We start from the raw sequence: 21,046 nt of genomic DNA on the forward strand, positions 1-21,046 counted from the left end.
GTTGTTCAGTAAATAAGATTTATTTTGTTAGTCTGAAAATGTATAGCAAGTCATATAGTGCCCTGTAGTACAGTCTTAATTATCATAGTACAATTTACAGTTGTTGTGTTTGTGTCTCTATGTCAGTGTAGTGACACAATATAAAGCATAGAAAAGCTGTGTTAAACAAACAGGGTCCACAGGTGTCTCTCAATGTGGTGCGGGTGCACAGTTAAAGGGTTGTTGAACAGAGGAAGTGATTCAGACAACAGCACAACACAGAAGCCTAGAAATCAACTGACCCTTCAGCATTAATACGTGATCATTATATCATTTATTGCACAAGCCAATCTGTATAAAGATATTCTAAAACAAAAAGAAAACACTTTCACTTCATCTAAAACGTATAAATTAACAAACTTAATTTCAGAATAAAAGTAGATTCATGGAAGATTTGTGTTTCTGGCATATTCTTTAATTCCCTCATACCATTAGATTATACTCAAGCATACTTCACCACACACACACACACACACACACACACACACAAGCACACACACATATACACACACCAACACACATAAAATAAAAAGAAATGCAGAAAGAAGGGCTTGATCAAATCCATGATAGTCTTCCCCTTCAGCAGCAGCAGATCTTCATCCATAAATACCCGAATCATTCACACGCTCATCGTAACCAAGGCTGTGGAGGTACAGATAGGAAATCAATTAATCCTGCAATCAGCGATGAAGAATTGTACGTCATGTGATTTTACAAGTGCAAGAGGACTGAGGAGACTTTAGTGAGTGAAAGTATCCTCATGAGGTAAACGGATGCTTACAATCGCTTTTGAGTCTTCTTTGTCTAAAACCTTTTGCGCTTGGTCTGGAGAAAACTTCAGCATGGAGGTAATCACTTTGGCCATCGTCTGTGGATGAGGAGCAAACAAACAAACAAAAAATAAATAACCTTGACAATAAGATATTAAAAAAAGAAAAAAAGAGACCTACCTTTGACACCATGACCTGTAACAAATGGAGCTTGTTCTTTGACAATTAAAGCCCAACAAACATTTAAAAAGAATCAAGTCCAGGCCGATCTACCAGAGTGCATGCCTTTCCCCATAAACACGAGGGATAATCAGAAACAGGGCCGCTGTGTAGGAAACCTAACCGCCCAACACTAAACAAGGCCAGCATGTCTTTAAATGGCAAATCTGCGTCATGCAAGATGTGTATGCTAGCAGGCAGCCTGGGGGGACATCCTCCACGCCGGGGTGGTCTGCCATGCCGCCATAAAGACTAACTGTGTGCCGAGGAGCTGGGACAGTCCCGCTGACTTTAGGACCAGGTCAAGCACTGTTAATTATAGAGATCGCTGTTCGTTATACCCAAGAAGACTGGACACAACATGACTTTTATACGACGTCCTAAACGCTAACCATTAGCAACATGTAAAACAGAATTTAAACAGCCCTAAAGTATGATTTCCTGAGGAAGCATCAAGTGCTTGAGCGTTGACTTATTGCGAATGTAGTTCCTGGTGTTTTCACAGTCAACCAGCCATTGGTCAAGATGGAGACAAATATTCATTTATCTGATATTCAGTAATATTAGAAAATAGGAACTAAAAAAACCTGAAAATTGAAGCATATAAAGCAATCACATGTATTTAAAGTATCATATTGCAAGAAAAATAAAAGTCATACTTTCGTTTCCCGTCCCATCATGTATTCAAACAACACCTTCCTCAGATACTCCGTCTCTGTCGGTTCACTGCTGTTGTATGCCGGTTCTGTGAAAACAAGCAAAAACAGCCATTTAATCATCCGAGACCTGGTCAGCCACACAATGATGCATACTTGAGTGAGACTGTTATAAATCAACAGGTCTCTCTGGTAAAAGAGATACTGTAACTCATGAGACTTTTAAAAATGGTAACAAATAAATAAATACAAATAAAACATTGCTAAAAGATCTAAATCAGGATACATTTTTAAAAACATAACTTTTTTTTCTTGTCTAGTTTTAAAGTCAGACAGACAACAACGCCTGTCACTGTCAAACGCTCCGGCTGACTTCTGACACTTCATAAAAGAACAACAACCCAGAGCATCATGTTTGCGTTAGCAGCCATATACACAGAGCCACTCTCTGCACAGGTATGGGCTCAAATTAAGCAGCGACTATAAGCAGAGGAAAGAATGGCAACGCTCAGCATGATCACACTAATACCACAAGAGTCAAAGAGTGAACGTTCTACTTCCACGCCCCAAAGCTATAACGCCACCATGACTCTAAAAACTATGAATGGGAAACTGTGCTATAGGGCTGGTAACACTTAAAGACGACTGCTTCTACCACTGAAAAACCCCCCATCAGGGCTTCAGCACAGAACGACACCCACTTGGTCGGCGCTTATCTGGAATTATCATTGAGACGAAGCTGAATGCCTCTGCATTGACCTGGAGAGACCGTGCGATTAGAGGAGAGGAAGTGGTGATGGAGAAGTGCATACAAGTCTTTGATGTCTTGTGTGAGGTACTGGGTCACCAATAAATCCCACAGCCTTTGAACTCCTGACCCCATGTTGGTCCAGCGGAGCCGACCCCCCCCCCCCCCCCCCCCCCCACACATGAAACCATCTCTGAACAGCCCTCTGAAGGGCCCTTCTACCTGAAAACCTCTGTTCTTTATTAAGAAGATTCATAACGAGTGAAAGATGCTCCCACTAATGAGTACTGTAATCCACAGTAACACAGGCCAGCGTAGGTATCGTGTGTGTGTTGTAAGTAGAGGATTTGAGAAGTAAAAGTCTGTGTGGGAAACGTGAAGACCAGAATCTGCAAAACCCATTAAATCCAACGATGGGGTCTTCACCGCCCCCTTTTCTGACAGGAGATTCTCTATTACACCAGCAGGGAAGCTCTAGGAGGAGGGTCCAACTCACTCAATCTCCCCCATCCCGCTCCCACACACACACCACGCTCGGTTTATGATGTACTTGGGGATTCTGCGTCGACTTACAGTCAGCACCCAGAGGCTTACCTTAACTACAGCGGTTATTTGTCTCACCCTAACCCTCACTAGATGTAGACCGCCTCTCTTTTAAACTAACCTTAACCAAACCCTAATTATAGCCGCAGCTCTCCTCTTAACCAGTAAGCCTTCTACCGAGCTAAGTTGGCTTAAATGTTCTCAAAAGCATATTTAAACCAGACCACACACACACACACACACACTTCTCAGGATCTCTCGTCCTATCTCGGATCCATGAAGCGATGAGGGGGCTGGCAGATCAGGCAGACTGGTAGTGTGTCAAAACACCACCTCTGAGATCCTACAGAGCAGCTACTCTAGAATAAATCCCCATTACTATACCACAATACATGTTTCCCATGGTATGGCACCGTGTTTAAGCATTTTGCGTGGCATCTTTGTTGTGCTGAGCTAAAGGGAAATTGGCTCAAGAAGCAGAACTAAGTGATTCACGGTGTTAACGTTACCTGTAAATGTGCTCCCGAGATGAGTTACCACAGTGGTCCGGTGGAAACATTTAATCTTGTCCTCAAGCGAGTGAATCTACCGTGGAGAAACAAACGCACAGATTAATCATTTACAAAAAAAAGCTATTTGACCCTAGTGGGTTCATCCTATGCATTAGCCTAATGTAGCATTTTGTTACCATCCTCAGGGGATGTTTGTGAGAATGACGATGTGTGTGTGTGTGTGAGAAAAACTGTGGGAGGCGTTGCTGTGATTGTTTATGGGGTTAAACCAAATGTAAACAGATGTGCTTTGTAATTAAGTTGATGCAGCAGGAGAGCAGTAGCTGCTCTTGCTGGAGGCCACCCGAAATCCTGGGAATACACTTCATGGGATTTGCTGTTCACTTGTCCCCGCGAAGAGCACACCCGAGGCCCAACACTCACTCTGTCGACGAAGCCCTGCTCCTTCAGACAAGCCTCGCTCAGCAGCGTCGTCTTCTCGGCCAGTAGAGCCTGAGGGAGAGAAGGACGGAACATCACCGTCGGTGAGAACAGGACGGTTTATGGTGGAACAAGTAATGCAAAGCACAAACACATGTGCCTGTCAATGATACATGTTTTATGAACCAATGTATTGTTTTACAGTGGTAATGGACTGGAATAATAGGGACAGTAAAAGCAGTGATACTGGAGCCAGCGAACACACCTGTAGTTCTTCTGCGCTCATCTGTGCCCAAAAGAAGAAGAAGAAGAAAGGGAAGATACTGTATGTTACAATAGAATAAACAAATAAATGTGTAGTGAGAGTAAACAATATTAATATATATATATATTCATTGAGTCATGACATAATAATAATAATAATTAAAACAAGGGTAGGTCATGTATTTTTAGAAACATTTTTCTCTATACATCCCGACAGCATCAATAAATCAAATGCTCTGACAAAAAAAAAAACAGCTTCTGTGGTTGTCGCAGGACTGTGATAAGCCTGTCCAATCAGTTCATTCTGCCAAATGAAATGATTGGGACAGCGCACCTCCCTCCCTACCTACCGGAGTCTTCCACAAGCTGCTAGCTTAACAGCTGTGAGTACTAACAAACTGGACTTGTGAAAGCGTGTTGCTCTGATGTCTCTTTAGAGACACACACTGACCCACCGTCTGAATGAATTATGGTTTGTGAGGCCTGTAGTAAGGAGAGGCCTCCCGCAGCATGAACCAACACACAATCCACTCATAAAGTTATTACCTCACCAGGGAAAAATGCAACAGAGAGAGCAGCATAGTTCTTTGTGTTTGTGTGTGTTTGGACACGGTGTAAAAGGTAGAGGAATCTGTGCCGGGGTCTCATGGCACCTCAACACCTGGGTAAAAAAACGTCTCCGTGGAGTACATTTGTCCTATCTGGCCCCTTTCCAGTGGGCACATCATGCCCGTGAGTATTGCTGGAGTATAAATCTAAAGCCCAGAATCACCTCGTATGATGATAATTGAGAACAGGGATTGAGGTTGGCTGCTGCCTCACAATCTCTGGGAATTTGTTTTTTCGAGGGGAACATTCCTGAGTGATTCGAACGAGCTCCACGCCATCCGGCGCGCTCTGGAGAGCAGCCACACGACTGGAGCGAGAGTGTGATCAGAGCGAAGTATGCGAGCAAATCATCCGCGAGCTTTCAGGCGGAATCCTTCAATTACAAAAGCAAGGCGAAGGGGAAGATAACCGATCACTGCCAAAGTCTGGTAACATGGATGTGAACTTTTCAAATATTGAGGTGTCTGGGACGACCTCGCAAAAAATACGTCCGGAATCAGGAAGTCATTGAAAACGAATAATTCTTCCATCAGACAGCTTCTTCCCAGAGGAGGGAAGGGAGCTGAGAAAAAGGGATTTTATACAGCCATTGTTATTTCACTCAGCCGTCGCAAAGCGACTTCACAATGACTGATGGTTTCCACAGAATCGCTGTATGAATTTAATCTAAACCTCCAGTCTCGTATATAACAGACTTTAATGGCTGCAGGTATGATTGTCTACATCTGTGTAAACGCAAAAATGTTCCCAATGCATCAACAGATGTTGGCCCTGGTGAATATGTGTGTAAATGTTTGTACCTCAACGGGGTCGTTGCCCTTTGCTTGCAAATCCTCCAGTTCTTTCTGAACCTGCCACACTCTGTTTCCCATCTCCTCCTCTCGACTCTGAAAAAATAATAAAGAACAACGGCTGAGTCACTTCCTATGTTTCATCTCAGCATCACAGCTCAAGCATGTCGGTCTGATCGCCCACTGCCTTATTTCAGACCTCCCAGCCCTAATTATATTTGGAGACAGTACGGGAGACAACTTTATACCAGACACTGAATGTTCTTCAGAAATCACTTGACCAGTTTCCAAATATAAATCATTCAGCAGGCGTTCATTGATGATTGATTTAAGACCAGTGACTCCCCCAAGGAGGATATGTAGACAGATTGTAAAGTAGTGGAATTTATTATCAAATTTCTAATCTAATAACCACATATTAATTCAGCTAAAACACCCTAACAACGTGATTAAGTATCTAAATTATTTAGCACGTGAGAAGTGGAGTTATAACAGTTGAGATGAATAAAAATGTCTGACAAAGAAATGTTGGGAACCTCTGCTTTAGACTGCCAACTAGTACAGTGACAGCTTCCAAATGGCGGGTGGGGTTCATCTATGTACCTGTAAAACCTCTTCATATTTCTGAACAGTTCTGTGCAAATCATCCTCCTTCTCGCCAATCACCTTCCTCAGCTGATTGGCTTCTTCGTGATGGCTCGTCATGAGCTCTGCCTCTACTGTCTGGGCCTTCGCTGTGTCGAGGAAAGGGGGGGGAGAAAAGCCAGAGTTAGCACTTAAAAAAAACCAACAAATTCATATTCCAAACCGCTCAGTCACACACTTGGAAAGTAACACGATTCAAACCATGAAGGAAACAAGGCAATTCAGATGCCATGATCCCTTCATTTTTGTTTTCCGCCCGTGTGTGGAGATTAAAAATGCATCATGTGTCCATGTAGTTATTCCACCCTGCTGTTATACACGCAAGTTAATCATATTCACTTTGATTTTCCATTGTTATTTGGTCGTATACTGAAATGATTTCACCACAGCAAACACACAGTGGTCTCAAGCACTTATTTCCCACGCTCCACGACACAGCAGTAACGGTTCATGTCATGAAAGCAGAAGGATTCTCTGCCGCCTCACCGATGGTCTCCTTCACCGCCGTATCAAGCTCCCGCTCTCTCAAAGCCATCTGTGTGTTGAACTCCCTCATTAAGTGCTTGATATTAGAATTGTGCTTCATCTCCACATCTTCCAACTCCAGTCTATTAGAACGGAGAGCAAAGGAAATGCAATAAATCATTATTGGCACCACAAGCTTAAATACAATTCATTAATAACATGTCATCGTATACTTACTTCAGCTTTTTCTCATTCTCCTCGAGCAGCTCTTTCTTCATGTATTCGAGGTCCTGTTCGTGCTCTTTCCTCAGGGCTCGAATGTCTTTCTGTAGTCGGACGAAGTCCTTGTGGATTCTCTCTTTCTCGTTCTTCAGCTGACTCAGATTGCTCTTGAGAGATTCCGGAGAATCGCCGTCCACTTCCTGCGTCGATGAGTGGTTTCCCGTCTCGGTTTGCATCCCGCTCTTGTTTTGCTGGACGCTGCTACGTTCCACCTCCATCTCAGCCTCGGCTCCTGACGGATTCGGAAGCTGCTTGATAGCGGCCTGATGTTCTTCAAGCTGGGCATCCTTCTTGCATATTTCTTCTTTCAGGCGATTGATTTCTGCGAGATGGTTTCCATTCCCCTCTTCTGCTTCTCTCAGCTTTGCCTCAATTTCGCGTAGCGCAGACTCAGCTCCTTTGAGCTCCCCTTCCTGCGCTGCGTCTCTCTGAAGCGACGATAACTTCTCTTCGTACGAGTTTTTCAAATCCTCTAAAGACTTTTCTTTCTCGAGCCTCTCATTACTCAGAGTCTGCTCAAGTCGTTGCTCCTGCTCCTCCTTCAGCTTGACGAGAGCTTCCTCCAGTGTTTTCGTCTTCTCCTCCAACGTTTCTGTGTGTCGCTTGCCGGACGCCACGTTGCTCTCGGTTTCCTCCAGGATGGCCTGAAGAGCCTTCACCGCCTGCTCTTTTTCCTCGAGCTGCGAGGTGAGCTGTTTCTTAATCTGACCGATTTTCTGCTCGGCTTTCTTCTTCAGCTCCGATACTTTCCGGGCGCTCTCTGCAGACAACTTCTCCTCAGCTGCCTTCACGCTCTCCTCTTTGCTCTTGAGGATCTCATCTCTCATCCTCTCAAATTCCTCCCGTTGACTTTCAAGCTGGCGTTTGCACTTTTGGTTGTCTTCCTCGAGGGAGCGGAGTTGTTCGACCATCTCCTGCTCCACACTGCCATTCTGAGTGCACTGCATCTGGGTCTGCTGGAGCTGCTCCACCAACTCTCTCTTTTCATTCTCCCTGACGCCGTGTTGCTGTTTGAGGTCAGCTGTGAGTTGCTCGCACTCTTTCGTCTTTAAGGCCAACTGCTCCTGGAGCTCGCCGAGTCGACGGACGCTACCCTCCAGCTCCGAGGTAAGACCGCTGACCTTCTGCTCCTTCTCGCTCAGCGCCTGGTCCATCTCAGACTTGCTGATGGACTGATTGTCGATGCTCGCCGTGAGCCTCCGCAGGGTTTCATTCTTCTCAGAGATTTCTCGCTCCAGCTCGTCGAGCCTGGTCTGCAGAGAGGTGATAGTGTTGTCATTCTGGGTGAACTTGGTCTCTGTCCTCTTCTCATACTCAGAGAGACTGTTCCTGAGTGCTTCTGCCTCCTCTAAAGCAGACTTTCTCTCCTGCTCTAATCTATCAACGGCCTCCTCGGTTCGAGCAGCCGCCTGTTGTCGCTCCTCTTTATATTGCAGACTCAGCTGATTTATGGCTTCCTCCTTCTCTTTTATGCTACTTGCGAGCTGATTTTTCAAATCACTGGCGATGCTTTCCAGGTCACGGATATGCAACTCGTTTGTTTTCATACTTTCCGACATGAGTCTGTTTGCTTCACTCAGCTCCTCAATTTGCAGAGCTTTCTCGTGGACGGACTGAGAACGATTCTCTTTGTCATGTGTTAAGGCTTTGATATGCTCCAGATGAGCGTTTACCTGAGCGGACATCTGTTCCAGTGAAATGCATAGATTCTTATTCTCCTCCGTCTGCTGGCGGAGATTCTCCTCTAAAGTGCAGATTCTATCTACTTTGGTGAGGATGACGTTTTTGAGATTCACTACCTTTTTCTGACTGGAGAGCAGCCCGTCTTTCAGCTCCTTTAACCTACATTCAACTCTTTGACACAGCTCATTAGATCCACACTCCACTCTGGACTGAACCTCCTTACAGTAGTGCTCCATTTGGTTTGTGATCGTAATTAACTGCTGCTGGAACTCCGCCTCCTTGGTTTGTAGCTGAATCTCAGTTTCCTCCATTTTTTTCTGCAAGTCCTTGCTTTCCTTAGATTTGGAGCCTTTCAGAGCTTTACACTGCTTCTCCGTTTCCTTCAACTTTCCCGACAAGGTCTTCACCTTCTCTCTGTTCTCTTCCTTGGTCGCGTTGAGCTGGTCCTGGAGGGAGCTTCTCTCGTTCAGAGCTTGGTTGAGGTTCCTCTCCACTGACTCCATTTGCTCCTTGAGCAACGCCTCACTTTGAGACAAACCTTCAAGCTTCACCGCCGCTTCGTTAAGCTCTTCCTGCAGCTTCTGCACAGTGGTTTCTCGAATCGCCAGGCCCTCCTTTAAATCCTTTATTTCACACGACACTTGCTCGTTCTCCTCCTTGCCTCTGCCGAGTTGCTGAGAGACGTCCTCCAGTTCCTGAGCCTTCTCCTGCAGTATGTGCGAGTGTTTCTCCATTAACTCTTCCTCCTGCTGTCCCAACTTCTCCTGCCAATGATGCTCCAGCTCCGCAATCTCATGCGTGTGCGTGTTGTTGAGCTTCTCCACCTCTTCCTTGTGGTTGGCCTGCAGCTCTGACATCGCACTGCTGAGGCCTTGGGAACTTTTTTGGGCCATCTCTACAATTTTCTCCTGTACTTGATGCTCCGTCTGCTGAAGCTCTTTGTCCTTCTTTGCGAGTTCCTTCTTCATGGTTTCTTCATTCTGCTGCAGCTTCTTCTTATAACTCTCGTGCATTTCTTTGGCCTTCTGTTTGATCTTTTCCATTTTTGTTTCCTGTGTTTTCAGCTTGTCTTCCAACTCAGTAATGGTGGTTTTCATCTTTTTCTCGAGGGCAGCTTTTTCATCATCCAGCTGTTTCTTGAGGCAAGCGACTTCTTCCTGCTTAGTGTTGAGTTCTGCATTAAATGACTTCTTCTGCTCTGAAAGCTGCTTTTTGGTCTGTTGTAATTGGTCCTTTAGTTCTTGAAGCGCCTTCTCCTTTTGTTGACAATCGTTCTTTGCTACTTCAAACTGATGCTCCATATCTGTCAAATCCTTCTTGCACTGATCAAGAGCCTCGGACATCTGACTTAACTGTGCATTAGATTCCTTGAGGCTCCCACTTTCCAGCTGGGATTGCGACAAACACTGCTGCAGCTCCTCCAGCTCCTTGACTTTGACATTTAATTCTTGTACAGTGGATTTCGACTGTTTGTTTAGTGTTTTTTCTCTTAGCATGTGTTCTTTGATTTCCTTTTCCCTCTCTGTCAGAACAATCCTCAACGCGTTAAGCTCCTGCTTCAGCGTTTTCTCCATACCACCAAGCGACTGCTCGTGCTCCTGTTTGATATTTGCGAGCTCTACATTGTGCTTCTCCACGTGATCTTGAAACCTCTTCTCGTGTTCCTGTAGGGCTGAACTATGAGCATCTTCAGCTGCCGCCAACTTCCCCTCCAGCAGCTGCTTATTGTTCAAAGCCTCAGAAAGTTCAGCGGATACTGCCTCCAGCTCGGCCTGCTTTGCATCCAGTTTCTCCAAAGTCTTCTGGTTCATGTCTTCAACATGTGCTTGGAGCTGCAAGTCTTTATCTTTCAGAAGGGTCTCCACTTCAACTCTGTGGTTTTCCTTGAGCTGGGTTCCGGTGCCCTTGTGCTTTTCCAGCTGCTGCTGGTGCTTCTCCTTTAATGCAGAGATTTGCTCTTTGTGTTTATTCTTCAGCTCGTCCAACTGGCCGGAAAGTTCCTGGGAGAGACTTGATCCGTCCTGCGAGATCTTCTCCAGAGTGCTCTCCAGCTCCAATACTCTCTGCAAGCACACAAGATCATTCGATGAAGTCACTGCAGTTAATCATTTCACAGGACAACTATAAAAACAAATGGTCAATAATTAAGATATTTTAAAAAGTATTTATTAACAGTACAATATTAAAAGTATCAAGGGCAATGAGGGAGGTGTGTACATAACAATAAAACAGTTTTTTAAAGTATTATAGCACTTGTGTTTACCCTTATTTCATGGGAAATTACTTTTACTTTTACCATTTTTGTACAACAATTAACATGGAAATGAACAAATATTTGAGCGTCAAAGGATTCACTCAGCCCTAATTAATATGTCTCCCTATAACTACATATACATATATATATATAAACAACAACAACTCACAGTTTTTGCAGCTTCCAGCTCCAGCTGTATCTCTTTAACCTTGTTATCAGCTTCAGTCCTCAGAGCTACCTTCTGTAGCTCTACATCCTCCAGAGCCAGAGAGGACTGCTGCTCCCACTCATTTCCTAACTGGGCAAACTCCTCTTTGCATTGCTCCTAAATACACAAGCAGCACAAACAGAAAACATTCAACATTCAAAAGTGAGAGTCAGATGTTATGTTGTGAAATGAGACGAATGAAAACCTTTGGCACGTACCACAGCTTTGTTGATTTTGACACTCATCTCTTCTTCTTTAGCAGCCAAAGCTTCACTGTGGAGTTTTTCCATATTGGCAACCGTTTCCTCCGATGATTTCTAATAATGTCAATAATAATAATAAATCAGATTTATATGTGCTTTACTGTGTTATCAAAGACATGTTACAGCATAACATACATTAAAAAAGAAAAAGAAATAGCAACAAAATGAATCAAAGTAAATAAATCACAATCAAAATACATTTGCCTTGCAGTTTCCTCCATGTCAGTTGCAGATGTTTGAATGTTTTTAATACGTGTTTGCAGTTTCCTATTATTTTTTCTGATGTAAACACTTCTATTAATTGACTATGACATGTTTTAGTCCAAGAAACGCAACCAAAATAGCCAACTCATACTGATAGGGTAATGCCATTCAGTCTCTGACCTTCATGATGGTGACGACCTCCTGTTTGACTCGTGTGAGTTCCTGCTGCAGACTCTTCCTCTCTTCCTCACTGGCTCTTTCAACGTCCTTCACTCGCTCCTCCAGCTGAACCTGCAGCTGTTTTCGGGCCTCGTCCGCCCTCTGAGCTGCGCCCAGCGCTCGTTCAAGTTCTTCAAATGCTTTGATAGAGAGAGAAAAGAAAATATATATCATCAGCATTTCCAGATGAGCCCTTTACATGTTCACGTACAGAAGTGGATTACACTCACCTGATTTCTCAGCCTTTTCTTTCTGTTCCTGTAATTCTTCTTTCTGGACGGTAGTCTGCTGCAGCCTGGAGCGTAGCTTTGCAACCTCCTCTTCTTTCATTTCCAGGGTCTCGTGCATCTGGCGCTTTGTCTCAGCGATCACCATTCCCTGAAAGCCATCAAACATTATCAACCTATTAACTGTACGGTCAACAAATGAACCGACACACCGATATTGATTTGATGAATGCTATCTCGGTATTTTACACCCGAACGCAAGCTCAAGTGTCTGTAATTGTAAAACTTTTAGTGCTTTCAGCATTGAGACACAGATCTCATGAGCTGCTGTCCGTCCTGCAGAGCTGGGGTCAAAGTTTAAGAGAAACATTATTGGACTACAAGGTGTCTGACTTCTTTACTTCGTGGCAGAGCCCCAAAAAAAAAAAAAAAAGTCATGTCTGAATCAGCAGGACCTTCAATCAAGATGTGACTGAAGCTTAAACAACCGCTCACTCACCTTGTCCTGCTCCAGCTGTTCGATGAGGTTCTTGGCATCACGCAGCTGAGTGATCAACTTCGTCTTTTCCGCTGTGTGCAGTTCCTAGAAACACAAACCATTTGACAAAATTACAAATGAGAATGTCCTGAACTTCACGCAGAGCCATTTCAGATCCAGCACAGGCTTTTTGCTCAGATAACTTCAAAATGAGATGTTTTCTCTACCACCCAGGATGCCTCACCCACAAGCCAAATAACCAGAGAGTGCACACAAGCCCAGCTAAACCAACAAGTCGACCCAAATTACAGCCCAGTTTCAGCAGCAGCGGCATGTAGTAGCGGTGTAACCAATGGTTACAGAACAGGAAACGTCTGTATTTCTCAGTCGTTTGATCCGTGTGTGCTACAAGACATTAGTGTCTATGCAGACAAATTGCACAAATTAATAGTTTTACTGTAAATATATTTTTTTTAAAAGACAAGACAGCGTACAATACTCTCAACTAGACTGTAAACGATACATTCAAACGTCCCTGAGCTGAAGGTCTGGAATCTTAAGACAGATGGTCTGTTTTATGGGATATTTGTCTGAGGAAGGGGATGAGCACAGCACCACCCAGCAGTTCCAGGATGCCTTCATGCTGCTTAAGAGGGCTAAACGCCTGTTAACCTCTGCTTTTCCTGACACAGGAAAGGCCCTGTTCCCAAACACACAGCAGATCCAACGCAACAATTATGGCAAAACAAAATGAAGACAAGTCAATCACCACGCAGGACGGGCCAGCTGTCTATTATTATAAACCGTGTCTTTGGAACGACAAACATTTCTTATCAGGCGCTGCCACATCATCATACCGCTGAAGCTAAATGTTTTGAAATCAATGAAAACAGCGGTTCAGTCACGCTGACATGACATGACATGAACCGCCGCCCTGGAGCTTCGCCAGAGAATTTGGATGTTCAGAGACCACAGCAATCCTCTGGGTCCCTGAGATAATTGACTCGCATAATCAGTGGACCGTTAAGACTCCGGCAGAGACTTTTGCAGCACAACATTAATTACCCTGAACAGTAAAGACAGTGTTCTCATTCCAGCCTCATTCTGATAAACCCTGTCTTGCGTGACTGAGGTCAACACACGCTGAACACAGATTAACCACCTTCATCTTCTCCAGCTCCTGCAGTCTCTCCTGCAGCTGCTGCTGCAGGGTTTCGTTCTCGCTGCCCAGCTGGGCGCTGCGCTCCTTGTGTGTTCGCATCAGTTCTTTGCACTTCTGCAGCAGGTTCTCCTGCCTCGTCACTCGCTTCTGCAGCGCCTCCATTAGTTTGGTTGGATCACTGCTGCCCTCTCCTGCCCAGAAAATAAAATGCACTCGTTAAAAAAAATAATACTAACCATACACAGAAGTTATTATATAATTCTCAGAAACAGTAACTTTTGCGCTTACTTCTAAACAAAATACTACGATACATAAAGAGTTTGCTTGCCTTCAGTGCCTTCAGGCTCTACTCCTTGCTCCTTCAGAGGACTCTGTGTGGAGGAGGTTGAGTCTGAATTTGCATCTTCAGCTTGAGGGACGTCACCCTTGGGTGGCACAGCACCGTCAGTGACCACCTTGGTTCGTTTCTTCAACAGAGCGACCTGTTAGAAAGAGCAAAGAACAGTTAGTGAAATAAACCTCTGAGTTCTTACAAATCTGGTCTTATTCCATGCATATCTAATTTTGTAAATGTAACTTTTAATACACACAACACCACTTATTCTTTTCTTTTTCGTCGTTTATGTTTTTAGTCGTACTGTTTTGCAAATATTGCAAGTGCACAAAAGAGGCTGAGCCAATTTCTAAGGTTTAAGTTATTATATCACAACAAAGACTAATGTTAAGTTAGTGTCTGGGATGTAAAATGTTGCCACATTTATTAGTTGATCACTGCAGTCAAATTATTATATGGAATTCCTTTAAAGCAATTAATTTCTTTGACTTCTTTAATATTTCTATCTCTTTGTTAATCAGCCATGTTTAATCAAAGTCTTGTATATGTTGTTTTTTCCAACCCTGTTTTTTATTGTGCTTGAAAAACACAATCACATGAGAGGCCATACAAAGAATTATAATGATACATTCGTAAGAAACCCTCACCTCCTCCACGCCACCATCCGTGTCTCACCACTCACCTGTGTTTGGAGCACAGTGATCATCTGGTCCTTCTCCTCCAGCGCAGCATCAAAGTCGTCTTGTAGGTGTTTCTTGGCCTGCTGGTCCATTTGTAGCTCCTAGAAGTCATTCAATATGCTCACCAACGCGTAAATGATTTAGAGAGATGACAACATTCACACCATATAGCCATTACCTCCCGCAGCTCCCCTATCCTGCGGAGAGCTTTATCTTGACTCTGACTGAGGATGACCTGAAGGGAAGGAAACAGAAATCTGATCAGTTCAGGATGCCACATGTCTTCAATCCCCTGAACCTCACATCATAAATAAAGTAGAAGCCGACGTGGAAGTAAATTACCTGCGTTTTTTCTTTATCTCGTTGCACCGTTCGGTACGCAGTAACCAGCTGTGTGGTTAAGGAGTGGAGGTTAGTAAAAGGGGGAAGAAAGAATGAGGATACATCAAAGTAACTAGAGTTATGCACTTCTATGGCTACATGATAAAACAGGGTGACAACTTAACATCTGAGTCTTCTGGGAGCCGCTTACCTCCGAGTACTTCCCTCTGTACTTCCCCAGGCTCCTCTCCACTCTAAGCAGTCGGTGCAACAGCTGCTCTTTGGAAAGGGACTCTGCAGTTCCTGGTGGCTCCTCAGCCTCGCTCTCGATATCCGAGGGGGGATCGTACGAGGGGGCGCCCGGGGACTCGTTCTCTCCCAAAGGTGTCAGGGATTCACGCGACGAGCTCCGGACCAGGTTTTCTTTCGACGGAGAGCGGAACAGGTTTTCGGCCCGACTGGCACCACCGCGAATCAACGACTCCATCGAGGGAACTCTCAACTGCAGCTTCTGGGCAAACGACGGCGTCTCCTCTCTCTGTTGGGAGGATCAACACATCGCATGCAAAGCTAATTTAAAAACGAAGAACGAGCGAGAGCCTTAGAACATTAACGAAGATCATATGGGTGACAAACGTACATGAGGAGAAGCACTTCCATCCCCGTTGATGCTACCTCTGGGAGATCTTGCTGCTCCTTTAGGGGTGCTCTGCAGATAAAGTACATTATGAGACAAAGGGACAACCGTGCCAGAGGGCTTGTCCTGGACCAGTTAGTCATCCACACCCAGCGGGGCTCTCCCTGATTACTCTGGAGGGAGCAATATTAGAATTGCTGGGAGCAATGCAGGGGCAATGGGTACCCTCATGCAACTTGGAAAAAACAGAGGGGGTTAAATACATAAAAAGAAGGCATCTCTACCGTACATCAAACAAAAAGGGTTAAGACTAGACTACAGAACAGCCATGAGGTCAGAACAAACAAGACAGTTAAAAGTCAAGAAGGACAGCCGGTGTTTGAATTAAAGATGCTTGGCAGTGCCGTGTGCAGCTGTATTACAAGAGAATCGTAATTTAAGTGGACGTTTAGCAGCTTAGTTGGTTTAGTCGACTTGTTAGAAGCAGGATCAGGATAAGCAAATGTTCTCCTCTCTTGTCCAGCTCCGAGCTACTCCGTCCTCTGGATTACTGTGCAATACAGTCAACACGTCTGTCCTGTTTCTTGTGGAAAAGTTCTTGATGAGATGTTTCGTCCAGGATCTGTTTTAGCTTACTAAGCAGCAATGCTCATTGTAGTGTTTCTTATGTCAGGGATTTAGATTTAAAACCAAATGATTAAACATATTTTCAGTCTGCTGTGTATAGGGGCAGCTGCTTGGTTCAATGAGCGTGTAAATGTATGTGTCAATAGAGATAAATGAATACAAAGGAAGCGCTCATTTTACTGGAAGTGATGCTATATAGAAGGGTAAATAAGTTTCTAAGTAAACTCCTTATTTAAACAAGCCGATACCTCACTGCTCACTTCATTCTCACAGGTTTATGTGAATGAATATTACTTCATCACGCGTCTAATCCTATGTAGAAGACTTGAATCTCTCTACTGTCTTTCAGTACCAAGCACACCACTTCCCAATCCTCACAGACAACAAGCAACTGATTAAAATCAAAGAACCAACACAAACATGATTCCAAGAGACAGAGAGATTCCTTAAATCTAGCTCGTCAAATGACAAAACAAGTTTGTCCCTCCAAAATAAAATGTAAAAACCAACAAAATGAGTGAATGAATGGGATGGTTTGATGGAATTACTGTCATTGGACGGAGCAATGGACATGTTGTGAGGATATGTTTATAATACCTGAATAAGATGTAGACGGACCACGACAGAGACATTGGTATAGTTAAGATATTTGTGGTGATCATAATGACACCGGTGGTTTTTGTAGCTGAAACACATTCAAATGCTCCAGACTGCAGAGCAACAATCCATTTATCTCTAAAGTCTTTTACAAACACTTCATATTACACGTTACATTGAATATATCTTAGACATTTAAATAGACGTACGAAATGTTAGCAAAATGATTTTAGTGTCTGCATTTAAAATGTGATGAATTGTTTTAAATGTTCTTTTCTTCTGACTGCCTCCACATATGAACACACATCATCTAGTTCTAGAGCTACACAAGAGCATCGACAAAAGGTGCTCTGGTCTTTTTGTTTATTTGGAAAAGTTACGAACAATTTAACATTTCAACTGCTTAAATTGCCTGCCCATAGCTTGTCAAAGGAAAAACCGGCAACTCTCCAAATAAACAGACTTGTGGGGCGAGGGGACAAAGGCCATCAGGCAACATAACAGGGTGTTGGGGGTCTATAAGGCAAGCAACTAAGGACACCTAAAGACAAGGGGACGATACTTCCTTCTGTGACAGATTAGAAGAACTGAAAGGTGGGGCGATACACCAACATACAGCAGAAAGCACACAAGCTTCTATCCCACAGCGTAAACCAGAACGCCCATCGGATGCAGGGTTAGCCTATGAGATGCCTTCTTGTTGCTAAATCCAAAGGAAACAGGAAACAGAGCAGGGAACAAGCTGTCCCTACTTGGGCCACAGTCCTCTACCGAGTCCCCAAAGGCATGGAGACGGGAGGGAGGAAGGAACGGGGCAAGAGGAGGAGGAGGAGGAGGAGGAGGAGAAGGAGTAAGATGAGGAGGAAGAGACACGAAGTGGGGACAAACTCACCACACTGGCTACCTGGGCCGTTTGGGGTTGTTTTGAATGGTCCAGAGCAAAGATAGTATACTCAGAGAGAAAAGCGGGCTCGGCTATCATCCCGGCCAGCATCTGACCCCCGTCAGTGCAGTAACGGGACGAAAGGTGGGGGAAGGAGAGGAACACAGAGAGCAATGAGAAAAACAACACCATGAGTGTGAAACAGCGCTGAAGGGAGTGTCTAGCCAGACGAGGCTGGCCGAGAGAGACGGGTGGATGGAGAGAGAGAGAGAGAGAGAGAGAGAGAGAGAGAGAGAGAGAGAGAGAGAGAGAGAGAGAGAGAGAGAGAGAGAGAGAGAGAGAGAGAGAAAGAAAGAGAGAAAGAAAGAGAGAAAGAGAGAGAGGAGAAAGAGAGAGAGAGAGAAAGAAAGAGAGAGAGAGGAGAGAGACAGGGAGAGAGAGACGACATGGAATAGGAAGAAAAATAAGGAAAGTGGGAAAGTGAAACACTCAATCAACATTAATGTTATGAACAGTTTGACATCTCTGCATGTAAGACGTAAGTTATGATGTTGTCAACAAAAAAAAAAAATAGGCCAAATCTGCCTCCAATAAGCAAATAAACACTCTCAGAGATGTCAAAGTGTTAAAGATTTGTGAGGTGAAGAAATATGCTGCGGTGATAAGAGGTTGAAGGCCGATCATGGGCCCGAGTTACAAACAACACACATGTGCCTCCAAAGCATGAGGAAGAAAGTGGAGGATGAAAACCTGAGATATAAAGGGGGCACTGGCACTATTCCAGCTCGGAGTCTGGCAGTGATGAGATGTAAAACAAAACGTGTCATGGATTTCTTTTTTTTAATCTGTAGATCAAACGGGCATGACTGTAAACATCCAGATCTCAGCTCTTAAATAGATTCACGGTTGTTGCATCATCAATCTTACGGTCCCGGTCGGTAACTCAGTGCCGGTCTACCTCCGTCTGGTGAGTCAAAGACGTATTGCATAACCTTGGCCACATCCACTGCCGAAAAGTATCGCAACAAATCAACAGAGAAAGAAAAACACGGAGAGAATGTCACATCAATTATTCATACACATGCTCCATTATGGTCTGCCCACCACCATTAAAACGCTGTTCCCAATATGTCTAAATGAGAATGTCTTTGGACAGTACGGTAAAAAAAAATTACCCAGGTGTCATTAAATAAAAGCTATATATGCATATATATATATATATATATATATATATATATATATATATATATATATATATTTATTTATGTGTGTGCTCTTTAAAAATGAACAGCAAAATGTCCTGAATTTTATCTAAGTTTCGAAGTCATTGTCGCATGTAATGATGATGCCATACCTGTGATGAGATTGCAGTGCTGATCGCTCTACAACAGCCGTTATCACAATGTTATTCTGGCTCTTAAGGACGCTGTGTGGACAGATTGTCATTTGTTGCCTGAAGTAATTCCACCAGCTGCGATTCAGGAAATACGCTCTGGGAATTAGTGCGTTGACTAATGTGCATATTTTGTCATTATTAACAAATGATGTTCAGTCTGGGACAGAGAGCTGAGAGTATTTTAAAGTGCTACTTGGTCACTGACTTGCACAAAAGGACTGGTGTGTTATTGAGGGAGCATTCAGCGTAACAAATCACATGACAGACAGAAACATGACTCTGCTTTTTGAAAATTAGAATATAAGCTGGGGAGAGAATATGGCATCTCTGCGGGCTGCAGTTTGAGCTCAAAGATATTAAAAACATATCTATCAGAAGCTGACCCCACGCTCACCTCTCTGTCACCGCTAGAGGGAGAGCCATCGTAATGAAACGGGGGGGTTTGACTGCTGCGCCGGTCTCCACTGCCCATCTGTTAAAATAAATGAAATAGTGTTGGTATTAAAAACACAGCATCCCTCTCCCCAAACTACACACTCACATCTATGCTCTTCTTCCCCATTCTGACGAGGCCTTTGAGAAATCAAATTTTTTGGCTCCCTGACATACAATTATTTGATTGACCCCTTTATTCTATTTGCCTAATCTAACTTTTCTTGTCAGATTACCCCACTGATGGTCAATCTTCACCTTTGAACCCAATCTGCTTTTGCTTTTACGGCAAGACAATGAGCGCGATGAACTGCAGACACAAACAAGTAGTAAACTGAAGTCTACACAAGGGTCACGGTGCATAAAGAGCAAACCAAACCGTTAACAGAAAGTCCACAAAGCAATGAACTCATACACTATACCTCTAAAGAAGCTAAATAATCTTTGTTTAAAACATAGAGGAATACTCAATAAATGGTGTTATTATATGCAAAACATTGACAAGCTGCAGTTGCATTTAAGGACAGGTTGAACCTGACCAGCAGGGTTATGATGAACCCACAGTCAGTTATACTGGAAACTACAGTTAAGCAGGAAACAAAGCAGCGTTTCCAATTATTATTTACTTTAACTTCAACGTTGAATCCTATTTTCTCTGATGTAGGCACTGGCTGGATTTGCATAAGTCAAATAAAGCTGCAAGCAAACATCCACTTTCAGCTAATGCAAGCAACATAAAACAGACCCGCCCATATACTGCCTGTGTCTATTATAGAAATCATGACTCGTGTATAGGCTACAACGAAGTTCACGGTTGGCTGACTGGTTTTCTTTTCTACCTGAGATGACGTGGTGAACCAGTTACAAGTTGTCTTGAACGCACCTTACTTGCAGCAGCAGCAGCTGACAGCTAAGTTGGGATGCTACATTACTTAGCATGGCGCTAACGTTTAGAGGAGAACAAATGGGCCAATTGAGAATACAAGTAACTGTTTAACGATAGTTGACATCTTATTAAGATGTGTCAATGAGATATTACAAAGAATCAGTTTCTAAATGTGAACCATAACGTCTGCGAAATGACAGCTAGCTTCCTTCGATAGCCCCTCAGCAATGTAAACAGACGTTAGCTTAGCTCGTTAGCTCCCATCAACACAACAACTAACCTGGGCCTGCTGGGGCGACTGCGCATTCCTCTGCGGGGACTGCTCCTCGTTTATCTTCTGTTTAAGTTTTTTAAACATCTTGTCACGCTGGTGTAGCTGACAGCTGATGAGCCAATAACTTCTAACCGTCAGAGATGTATTTTGTTAAGTTTAGCCTGACATCAAGTCCTCAGTGCCAGACTTCCTTGTTCGCTTCTGATATCCAGCAGGTGACGGAGCTCTCTGCGCATGTGCGGCCAACGTGGAGGAAAACTGAAACGTCAGAGTTAAAGGGCCAGTCTGGACTAAATTAGCTACAGCGCCACAAGTGCC

At 43.9% G+C, this 21,046-nt stretch overlaps 1 protein-coding gene across 5 annotated transcripts; it reads right to left on the reverse strand.

The window, feature by feature from the left end:
* On the reverse strand, positions 1 to 20,924 carry golga4 (golgin A4). 5 transcript variants are annotated; one of them, XM_079168922.1, is made up of 24 exons: positions 20,735 to 20,924; positions 19,531 to 19,608; positions 15,637 to 15,705; positions 15,208 to 15,534; positions 15,018 to 15,065; positions 14,854 to 14,910; positions 14,678 to 14,776; positions 13,990 to 14,143; positions 13,662 to 13,852; positions 12,521 to 12,604; positions 12,025 to 12,172; positions 11,756 to 11,934; positions 11,327 to 11,425; positions 11,070 to 11,225; positions 6,919 to 10,709; positions 6,703 to 6,824; positions 6,238 to 6,305; positions 5,581 to 5,667; positions 4,173 to 4,193; positions 3,911 to 3,979; positions 3,485 to 3,560; positions 1,688 to 1,773; positions 821 to 907; positions 1 to 681 (listed from the first exon to the last, which is right to left on the reverse strand). In XM_079168922.1, the coding sequence occupies exons 1-24, from the start codon at positions 20,810 to 20,812 to the stop codon at positions 667 to 669; spliced, it is 6,189 nt and encodes a 2,062-aa protein (XP_079025048.1). In that variant the 5' UTR covers positions 20,813 to 20,924; the 3' UTR covers positions 1 to 666. The 5 variants fall into 5 exon arrangements, with proteins under 5 accessions (XP_079025048.1, XP_079025046.1, XP_079025050.1 ...); XM_079168920.1 differs by having other exon boundaries at positions 6,175 to 6,305; XM_079168924.1 differs by lacking the exon at positions 4,173 to 4,193.
* Between the last annotated feature and the right edge of the window lie 122 nt (positions 20,925 to 21,046).

The sequence above is a fragment of the Pholis gunnellus genome, assembly GCF_910591455.1.
Source record: "Pholis gunnellus genome assembly, chromosome: 11".
Taxonomy (NCBI): Eukaryota; Metazoa; Chordata; class Actinopteri; order Perciformes; family Pholidae; genus Pholis; species Pholis gunnellus.